The sequence below is a fragment of the Aphis gossypii genome, chromosome 2, assembly GCF_020184175.1.
Source record: "Aphis gossypii isolate Hap1 chromosome 2, ASM2018417v2, whole genome shotgun sequence".
Taxonomy (NCBI): domain Eukaryota; kingdom Metazoa; phylum Arthropoda; class Insecta; order Hemiptera; family Aphididae; genus Aphis; species Aphis gossypii.
Window position 1 is genome coordinate 82,189,988 of NC_065531.1, and position 12,575 is coordinate 82,202,562.

A 12,575-nucleotide genomic window follows, 5' to 3' on the forward strand; every position below is an offset into this window, starting at 1 on the left:
TCGAAAACACGCACGTGATTATAATACATATATATATATATTTTTTTTTTCCTAAACAACTAAACCTAAATATTATTCTTCTTATTGTCTCGCATGCTTTCCAATGTATCATAAACGTGATAATATTATTTATAATATATTATTATACATTGTGTGGTGGCTGAGTAGCACGTGGCTAGACGGCGGCGAGAACACGTGACGGTGCTCAGCGGTGTATACCAATGACTGGGCGGTCCGAAAACCATCAACCAATGATGTTTCGGACCGGTTACCTGGTGAACATACTGGGGCGGGGGTACGGCCGTCGACGCGTTTGTGCGGGTGGACATGAAGAAGACAGCCTCAGTCTCAAACGCGCTGACGGACCGGTTCATTTGCGGTCGCACATGATAATATTATTATACGTTACGTATGAATGTCTCGGTGTTAATTTTTTTAAACATTTTTTCACGCCATTCGCTGTATTATTATTATTGTTATAATTCGGTGTTCTTTTTATCTATATAGTATCTTTTTCGTATAATTTCTGTTTGTATTATTTGTGTGTATCGACTTCCGATCGGAAATGTGAAACGCACTTAGTTAAACGCGAACGGTGCGCGATTCGGACGTCGATGTCGTCGTCGTAATTGTGCATAATTAATTATTTTGTTTGGAGAGTTTTTTTCTTGTTGTTTAGTTTTGACTCAAACCATCAAGCTGGATTTCCAGGCTAATTCTTCCAACATGTTCACCAGGTAATTTTTTTAAGTTATAGGTACCATGTTCCCTTTTTGGCCTTATTCAACAATTTCATTTGTCCAGCACTGAAGTGTTATGTAAAGTCTAAAAATATAGGTACCTCCTACAAGTATATAATAGAATTATGATATTTTTACTTCATACGATATGAATATAATGAAAAGTTTCTTAAATTTATATAATTTTTATTAAAGAAAAAAATTTAGAAAGATTAACTAAAATTATAATTTACTAATATTCTTCATCTGTTGTTATGAACGATATAAAAAATATATACAAACAATAAAATACTTATTTAATGTATCTGTTTCTTCATTATACCAAATTTTAACGTAAAATACATCGTATATCATGGTCTTATAATATTCGAATACTATATTGTATATTGTATTATATAACATAATAGGTGTAGGTAGTCTAATTATTTAAAGTTTTGGTTATTGTTTTAAAATAATACAATTTTAAGTAAATTTTAAACCGACACATAATTACTCTGGTCATCATAGTATTGGCATTATATTAGTACCGTTAAAATGGTATTCGAGAGTTTACTTTATTGCGACTAACGTTAATATTGAATCATGTAGAATTAACTAAAATAACTATTCTGATAAAACTTTTTTTAAACCAAAACAATATGATGTACCTATATTATTTAACTACGTTTATTTTGAACAAAAATACGTAGGTATATATTTTAATATATCTAAAATATCTATTACAATTCAAAAGATTGTACTTAAAATGTTAAATATAGGTATAAATAATTTATTTGAAAGACGTTAATTGAATTTTAATATTAAAGCGAAAGTTATTTACTCATCTTAGAATTTAAAAATATAAAAAAATGTACAGGCTGATACTATATCTATATAATATGTTAATTACCTACACTATAGTTAAACCGTTTCATTCCTAAATACCTCAATCATCAAACATCGACATAATACTGAACGACTGTTAATATTTAAAGAAATTTAAATATTAAAATTTAAAAGAAGTGTAGTCAAGATAAAAATTTGATATTTTGGGGATTATTGTCACATTAGTTTGATTTCTATATAATTCTAACCTGTAAGAAAATAAATAGAAAAAATGTCAAAAAAAAAAAGTAAATTCAGCTGTTAACTAAGCCTGTCTTAAAATACGGTCCCTAATATAACTATTATTTTTTTTTTTTGGCAGTTTATCAACCACCATCAATAATTTATGTTATCTAGTTATCTTTGTATACATTGTATACTATAAAAAAAATATATATATGCCTATACTTAATCATAATTACCATTAAGACATTAAGAATTAAAATCGCCTAATGAATTTTATCCTAGACTTTCAAGTATATCATTTATATTTCTTAATTATCATTAATTGTATTTGAAAAAATTGAAAAAATTTAGGTATTTTATTATTAAATTTAATAAATAATATATGTTTTTGAATGTTGATAATATATGTAGGTATACCTACACAATAATATTCGTGAAAAAAATAATAAAACGTTATAGGTGTAATAAAACATGTATAACATATACCTTATAAAAGTATAAGTAGGTATAAAGTAGATATTATAATAGTAGTTTAGCTATCTTAAAATATATCTCTACAAAGTAAAAAATTAATTATTATAACTAAATGGTATAAATTACATTGACCTTTGAAACTCGCTCACTCAATTTTAATCAATCAATTTTACACTTAAATTTTTAAATTAATTGACGTTGTTTCAAATTTTAATAATAATATATTTGATACCTGCTACTTAAAAAAATAAATAAAATCTTAATTTTCATTTTTTCTTTTTTTTTTTTATTAGAAATTTTTCTTTATATAATATAATAATATGTATATAAAGAAATATATCTACTCCTTTAAGCCAAGACTTGTGACGGAGTAGATAGTTGACATATTATAAATAATATAAATTTAAAAAATGTAAATTAGGAAATTACAAGTTCATTAGTTTTCATTTTTTTAAAAAAAAATTTTAAGATGTAAAATTTCTCTATATCTCAAACACAATCTAATAGCTTAAAAGAGATAGATAATCATATAAACTAACTTAATGTTTTTGTATTCTTTGTAATTGATAATGGTCTGAATAATAAAAATAAAAAAAAAATAATAAATAATAAATAAATACTGCTAAGTATGTTGATACATCCAAACTTGTGATTTATTTTGTTTTTGTATGAATAAAAATATGTTTAGTTTTTAAGTTAAAAGTATTTTAAGGATAATGAAGGAATGGGATGTAACCAGTTAAACGTAACTAACGACTTTACTAATCTTTACGAAGATTGTAGACTATATAGTCAGTGGTTTTCGATAAATACTAAGGCCCAAATACTGACAAACCGATATACATATGTACCTATACTATATTATTATATTGATATATTGTATGATGTTAAATTCATTCTAACAACGCGTGTAATCAATATTATATATAATATATATATATATATATATATATATATATTGGAAATTTAAATTACATAAAATATTTCAATAGCATATTATAATTTTGATTAAGACGATTAAGAAAAAAAATGTATTAATGTTTTATAAAAAAAAAACATGTACATCCTGTACGACCGTCAAAGTCTTTGTCACAGAGTCAGCGATTCATGCGTTTACATAATATTATTTCGTCTTAGTAGGCACGTATACGGTAACCTAACGTAATTTTTAGCATTCATAAATTAATCGTTCTAATAAAAAACAGACGTTCTTAATTTCCCTAAACACTAATTTCTGATTATTTAAAATAGCTAAATAAAAAATTGTTATTATGGGATAAAATTGAATAATATAGGTATATCAAACAGCTCTATGCAATATAAAAAAGGAAATTTTTTTTCGCGAGTCATCGAAAAATACAGTATATTATACAAAAATATAGACACTGTGATTAACCTATAACCTAACCAAAAATTAAATATTATAGTTAGATTACGTGTTTTAATTTGTATCTTGTATTTTGTTAGGTATTTCAATACGTTTTTGTGGGTATATGTTTCAATCATTTATTAGCTAAGATATTTCTCAATTTTATTTATATTTATTATTAGTTATAACCGTTGATTATTAAATTTTTAATAACCCAAATACCTGATAATGTAATAATTATTTACGAGCATTGTTTTTTTCTTCTGTTTATTCTAATACTTCGTTACGGTCGTTATAAATTCTTACTACATTATCTTTTCGAGTGTTTCAACAATACATAAGTTGTTTAATCTGAGACCAATGGGTAATGATAGTGTGAATGGCGTTGCTGAACGATTGCGAAAATAGTATCTATTTGAATTAAAACAATTGCTGCAGTTGTATATATAGTCTAAAGATAGAGATATAGAAAGTTGACTTGGAAATAATACGATTATATAAATGATAAAAATTATTCCGTGTGTAATATGTACCAACATATTATTATAAGAATTTTTCTATTTTTGTAAGATTCTCAATTGAAGTAAATTATTATATTAAGAACTTATATTAATCTGAAAAAGTTAAAATTTTTAATAATTTTACAATATTACAATTTAATTTTGAGTTACATTTTACAATTTATGTAATGTATGTTAAACTGAAGAATACTTTTGTTATAGTACATTATATTTGAAAATAGAAAACCTTTAAACTTTTAATTATTTTGATCAACTATCAAAAATCTAATTTTTATACATACAATTTGAGTTGACCTTATAAGTTATAGCAATGTTAGCATAATAATAAAATATTAAATTGGATAGTGTTTAAGGTTTTTAAGGTTTGTAAGTTTTTTTTATGATTTCGATAGTAATTATAATTACTAATTTCCAAATCTACGAAATTAAAATTCACAAACATTATACATGATGGTCGGTAGGATGAGTATTATATGATTACGTTTTTAAATTATTTATACTTAAAACAATAATGAGTAAATAATTTATTAAATTCTATAATTTTTAATAATTTAATTTATGGTATAGTGTATGATAATAAATAATAATTAATAGGTACCTATATTTGTCACAGAGCTAAACATAATATATTTTCGAATCTATGAAAGTGATTCATGTTGGATACAACAAATTTTTTTAAATATTGGGTTATGACTTTTAAATTGTAGAAAACTGTGCTCTAAATCTCGCATGAATGTTGTCGTGTACCAATTTGTCCCAAATGTTATGCGACCAAGAAAGTTCAAACATACATAAATACACGCGTACGTGAAAATATATTATATACGTGTGTGTATACTGTATAAGTATACTATATATATATTATAATCGGTTAGTAAAAAAAACAGCATTCCATTTTTGTCACCAAACAAATCGAGTTCGTGCAGTCAGTGAGGTCCCTCGAATACAATGTGTGCATGAACAAGATGATATAGGTGGTCGCAGCGCGAGCGCATTGCGGTCTTTTTGACACGGGCCGAACACATGTCGTTGTTGACGTCGGCGTAGGAGATCGCAAGACCCCCGTAACTAAAGTGTCCATGTCCCATATGCCTCGGTAAAAAATGAGTCCCATAAATAATTGAAAAAAAATATTAAAGAAAATGCGTGTAGACATATTATACAACATATAATACTCACGAGCACATACTCTGTACCCACTCTCACAATACAGGAAGGAAAAGAATGAGCGTTGTTGTAGAGTATAACTGTGTATAATATATATACTATATAACATACAATATTAATATACATAATATATAGGACACTTATGTCAAAATATACGTCGAGATTCCAAAAGACAAAAGGTGCATTGAAATGTTAATGAGAGACGCGACGTCGGATTATTCCAAACTTCCCGTGACGACGTATTATAAATCAGAACGAAAAATTCCTCCTTAAACATTTAATATAATATTATTATTTCACTCGTCACGTAGGTATGAAATATGTCTGATACGATGTTATACGCGCAATATTATTTTAATATTTTACAAAATGTATATATCCTTAAGATGTATAATAAAACCATGCCGACTCTTACAAAAATATTACCAGCCGGACACGTACCATGTGTATATAATACATGCATATATATGTTATTATAGTATTATTGTAATATTATGATTTTCTATTAAACAAACTGCGGTCGGACACGCGTCTTAATTGCGTGATGTAATGGGGTGATGCGAACAGACTTGTTGGCTATTGCAAGCTATGGGTGAGAGTAGTGGGGAATTTATTGACCGGGTTATAATTAAATTTAAAAGTCATATTATACATGCACATAATAATATATAGGTAGACATATGACGTCCGTTGCACTTGGCATATAATAATGTAAGTAATATTGTGTGGGGCGCGAGCAAAACGCGAACATTATCCGGAGCAATAAAAGTTGAACGTACATGATATAATATATATATTGTATTAAAAAAAAAGTGTACGTTGTGTTTTGGTATCTCTCAGTGTAGAATAATAAAAACGCATAAAGAACGCGAGATGTAGCGTTTTTAACACTGCAAAAACGTGGGGATTTGTTTTTTTTTTTTTAATGCATTATTATATTAGTATTATTAAACGAGAAAATCCTTTTGGCGGTTAATCGTTATTGTTCGGCCGTGGTATTGTGCGGTTGTAGAAGATTGAAAGACTCAAACGTATTGAAATAAAAAAATAAAGCGTATACACGTAAAATCACTTTATAATACGCAACTAATTTATATTATATTATTATTATGTTACATACTTTGCTTATTGCTAGCTGTTTTAGTTATCTTATTTTTGGCATACTTATAAACTATAAATATCAACTCTCTATACCTATATCTGTACCGTTCCAACGGTCTTGTAATTCGTGTGAACGCTATCGCCACTGTGATGTGAGATGAAACTTTGTCAGGTTATTAATAATTATTGCGTCCGGGGCCGTCGTTAAATTGCTCGATTTTGATGAGAAACGCCCATTATATAGGCCGAGAATAGGACGAGGGAACAAAACTAGATATGATGGTGCTTTTACTTTATTATTATCATTATTTATTTATTATTATTTTTTTTACCATAAACGTTTATACAGTATACTGTACACATAAAGTTTCTTGTATATTATATACTGCTCTTATATAGTTATATATATATAAACTAATATAATATAATATTCGTTTTTTTTTTTTTAATCGGATTAAATTCGCTAAACAATAATTTGTTCATAATTTCATAATTTTTTAATTCTAATTCTTCTATCACTACTTCATATACTTAGGTACGCACTTTTTTCAATTTTACTAAATTTGTATATTATACAGACAAAACGTAAAAAAAGTGATTTAAGGGATAGTACACCAAACATAAACTATAGTATACAATATACATTATGTATATATATAGAATATAGATACATTCTTATTATAGCTATATTATTTTGAATATCCATGGATGAATGATATCAAATTAAATTCCACATTTTTTTTCTTGAACAATAAATTCTGCAATGTGTAATGAATGACTAATGTAACATTACAGAATTTATTATCTCATTAAAAATTTAACAGATTGTATATGGTATTGTGTTCAGGTTCTTTGAATGGAATTAATGTGCATGTTAATAGGTTTATATGTACGAATGGTACAATTAATATATTGTATAGTATGTTATACTCTACAATTCAGCTAATTTTATTGTTTATACATAATTGCACGGATTAAAATTGAAGTAACATTTATTGTGTTTTAATTATATTGCATACATATTACATACTATTATTCACATAAAATATATCGTATAAACGTTTCGAAAGTATTTTAAGTGTCATGTTACGTGATTTGACAAAATGATTTAAGTTTTATATTATAAGTAACTTAGCTTAGAGTGTTTTTTCTACAATTTAATGTTTAATAATGTAATTTTGAATATTATAGTGAAACAAATTGCATTCATATTTACTTCAAAGTATTCAACATACCAATATGTATTTTCTACTTTCTTTCAAAATTTTACGACACGAGATGCATGATTTTTAACTTTTGTAGTAAATAAATGATATAACCAGGTAATACAAAATTTTGTACGTATGTAAATATTTTTCCATAATACGTATTTTCGCCTTTATAGGTTTTATACACATTGTAAATTTTATTTAACACTGGCAAAATATAAGTAGGTAATACCTATAGGTACTCGTAAAATCTACGAATAAATATTACCAGTTCTTACGACTGGTGACGATATATTTTATGATAAAACTTTCGCGATTTCTTACAAATTATTCTTTTATAACATAAACTGTAATGGAAGTATAAAATAAAATATATATAATATATATTCATAAATTTTAATAGTTTTTTGATATTCATATTTGCTTTCAACATATATTATATATATATATATATGTTATAGCTATATAAATGTTATAGGTAGGCATGTCGAATTCGATTTCAATATGATTATCATTAGAAAATCATACATACCTATACTGCAATTATGGTATGATGGAAGGGTACTAGGAAATTATTCTCAATTGGCTATTGTGCTCTATACGAACTAACAGAATAATAGTAGTTCTATATTTAAAGCCCATAACAATAATAATTGTTATTTATTTTCGGTCGCCCGTTTTTGACAGAACTATGCAGTACACTATTATAATAGTGATTACCGTCTACTAATGAGTAATGACGTATACGTGCCGTATCTTCATCATCTGAATGCTAGTAACCAACATCATACACAACCACATACTTACCTATTCGTAATAAATAATAACTAATATCCAAAACTCATCGGATCTCTATAATATAGATATATAGCGGTACTGTATACGCATAGATATAGATTCCAGTAAGTTACAATAAGTACCATAAAAATACTCATAAACTTCATTATGTGCTTCAGTGGCTTGGCAAATGAATTGGTCAGAGAGGAATAAGGTTGATTTTTTATACACACGCGATAATTAAGAACGTAATTTAAAGATAATAAATTTATTTATCAATTTAAAATACAAACTAAAAGGTTAAGTAATAGGTAATAATTACATTTAAATTATTTGATAGTTTCCCCAAATTCAATTGATACTTCACTTGAGGATATATTTACAATTCTGCAATTAACAGCCATTATATTATTATGTTTCGTCCTCGAATATGAATTTAGAATAACACGATAATCACACAATTTAAAAATGTTTAAGTTTTGCACAAATATTTTTAATTTATAAATAAAATAAAAATCGAAACTTTTATAATTTATATTGTTTATATACTGTTTATACCTACCTATAATAGGTATATATAGGATATTTTATGATAAAAATGTTTTATATTTATTTTGAATTATAAATTACTACCTACTTTATTCATACAAATTTAATGTTAGCCTGAAACGAAGTCCTTATCTATCTTTCCTACAATGTTTCTTAAATAAGTTATCAAGCTTTATAGGCAATAAAACATTATTTTCTGGTATGGTTAATACTCGTATAAGTACAGGAAGTATAATAAAATTAAAATTAATTATTTTCAAAATAATCGTTCGAATATTTACTATTGTGTCTTTTCTGTAGTTATTAAATAATTTCAATACAAGTATCTATTTTTTGATCATAAACATAACAAAATTATCATAAAAAGTTAATTATTTTCCTAACCAAAAAAAAGTTGTTATTATCAGATTTATAATAATTAAAGAAAATATAGGGTATATAATATATATAGAATGTATTCACTTCATCAGCTTTTCTGTTTTTTGTTCATCTCATGCACGAGTGATTTATATTAATACAGCTTGTAAGTTATTAGCTAACAGTCTTATAAGTATATGGACGAGACAGAGTGTCAGATTTCTTTAGGGACATTATAAAGAACATATTATATAAAAACATTATATGACATGAGCGCGTGAAATATGGGTCTCGTACTAAATATATATATCGTATGTCACAAGTCCCTTAGAGTACTTGTTTTTATTTTTAAATATTAAGGCAAAATAAAATAATACAGCTTTATGATAAATAGTATATACAATGTGTGCAAACAATAGTGTTTCATTTACTTACACTATACAAGGTGATGATCCATTTGAATGTCCAGACTCTTTATTTCGGAAAAATGTTACCTTTATAATAACATTATTTTTACTTACATATTTTTACAATTTTTATCGTTATAATTTTTAAAAATTGTATTTTGTCGATTAATATTATACATTTTAAATTTCATATTACGAAGCAAAATATTTTTAGTTGTAAATCATTACTAATTAATATCAATATCACTCTCGTTCAAAATTCGATGTGTATTTATTAAAATATTCAAAAAAATATTTTTTTACTTCGATAAATGAAATTTAAAATGTATAGGTACTAACGTTCAAAAAATTTAAAAAAATCGTAACATTAACAAATTGTAAAATATATAATTGTTTTGTCAAATTTTAAAATGATGAGAAAAAAAATTATTGTTAAAAGTTTTCGAAATAATAAGTAGACCCTTAATTTAATTACTTTGTATAATGAGTATAATGTAATTATATGAATTTATTATATTAACTTCTTAAACTATGTAGGTATACATTGTAGAATATGAATTTTTTTTTTCGAATCTTTAAAACTATTTAATAAATTAAATATAACAAAAAATATATTATAGAGATATTTCAATTAAATAAATAAAGTAATAATTTCAAACATTGTTTATACTTGACTAGATAGTGACGTATGTAGGACGTACGTGTAGTATAATATGTAGGTAGTATATACTATATGTATTATGTATATTGTATATCTTCTATCAGTATATTTCTCTTGCAATCTTAAATTCTTACGCAAACTGCAAACTGCATAATTATTGCATTAAAACTGGTTTATATTCTTATAATCTATTAAAACGATTATATTAGTTACTTTACATTTGAAAGCACGTAAAAAAAAAAAAAATTCGTTGATATAAATATAAATAATTACAAAATAATAAACTATTATAATATAATATATAAATGTATTAAAAAAAAATAATATTATATTAATAGCAGAATGTATATGAAAATAACTCAAAATTATTTCTTTATATACTTATAGTTATTAATGTTATTATAATGGATAAAATTCAGTCTCAAACCAACTTTGAATTAACTATTTTTGAAATTTGTGTTATTAAATTTCTTAAATCATTATTATGTTCAAATACTAAACCGTTAATCTTTCAAACAATATAATTAAGTTATTCAGATCTATACGTTCTTTATTTAAAAAATCTGTAATATGTATCGATTTTTTATTCGTATAAGACCAAATTTGGTATGTCAAACCCGTTTTGTAGAGCCATCTGAATTTTTACTGCGTAACGATAGAGTCGTTACCAGAGCACAATTAAAAAACGATTTAGACACCCGTTATATATTATATATATAAACATTAAATGTATTAAGATTTCGGACATCGTAGGCGGCTTTTCACACGGTAGAAATGCTTCTTTTTATCTCATAGATACACACACACATATATACACACTTATTGTGTTTGTGTATGTGTATATTAAGATTATTTTTCCATTTGTAAAGAACCGAACTGATTATTTCGTCAGCCCGAAAGACGCGAAGGCACTCGACCGGCCGTCGCCACAGTCGTCTCGCGGGATGACTAGGCCTCTTTTGTGTTGGTGCCTTAAATGTTCTCTCCTCTTCTCCACCATTACCACTACTACGCGATACTACTATATAGACTGCTAGGTGAAATCTCCCGAACGATTAAATCGTATTTTTCTATCTATTCCTTTATTTCTATCTCTGTCCGTCTGTCTGTCTCTATGTTTCTTTCTCTGTCTGTCTATCTGTATCTCTCTTACTCCGCCCGCATAACATAATAATAATATAAAAGCGCGATACACAATAAATACTTTTAAACGTCACTCTCGCGACCTGACGTTCGTCTAAATATAATAAAGACTGACAAAAAAAATAAATATATATATATATATATATGCCACATACATAATATATTAAATACACAACCGTCTGATACGCGTTTTAAAAAAAAAACTAGTGGCAAACCAGTAGCCGATGGATGGCGTGCCGATTTGTGTATGTGTGTTATATATATTATATTTATTTTTGTTCACACGGCTCTCGCGGGGAGCAACCGTGTAGCCGATATGCGTTCGTATATATATTATGTATAATATACAATGAAACCGCTGAGTACACACGCGATGTCCAAAAAACTTGTCGTCGCCGTGAGAATAGCCTAAGTCCAAAACCCATCAGTCACAATAACCCCTCTCTACAGTATCTACCATCATCATTTCATGTTAGATTGAGGTTACCAAGTTTATGTTTTTTCTGTATATTATTGAATTTTGTATTACACTCTTGATAATAAATCAGGATTTGGCTCAATCAAATGATTATGTCATGATTCATAATCCAATTAAATTATATAAATTATATATTATACGATTTTTATTATAACACGAATTGTTTATATAATTTTCTGTATAATATTTCGAAAATGTGTGACATATTAACGAGAAGTTAATAACTCTAATCCATAATCAAGATTTTTGACTTATTAAAAGATTTTGAAACTGTTTAAACTCAAAAAGTAAAATTTTAAAATATAATATTGTACTTAAAAAAAACAGTAAACGATCTAAATTAGATGGTTAAAGTATGTAAAACATTGCAATGACTAATCTACATTAACATGATTTCATTTTGATTTAAAATTTTATATAATTTTTTTTATTATTAACATACTTATGTTAATAATATTATACAAGTCTTCAAATAGCTCAAACTACATAATATCTATTTTAGCAACGAAATTAATAAAATTGCATTAAATGAATTTCCTTTAAGCTATGTAATTCACATGTACACAACAATGG

The 12,575-nt window shown here is 25.9% G+C and overlaps 1 protein-coding gene across 1 annotated transcript in view; it reads left to right on the top strand.

The window, feature by feature from the left end:
• The first annotated feature begins 351 nt into the window (after positions 1–351).
• The window catches only part of LOC114121459 (neuronal PAS domain-containing protein 4A), a 111,225-nt gene continuing 99,001 nt past the window's right edge, over positions 352–12,575 (top strand). Inside the window, exon 1 of the mRNA XM_050201794.1 lies at positions 352–737. Within this exon, the coding sequence (XP_050057751.1) occupies positions 727–737 (11 nt within the window). The 5' untranslated portion in view covers positions 352–726. The remainder of the gene's footprint in view (positions 738–12,575) is intronic.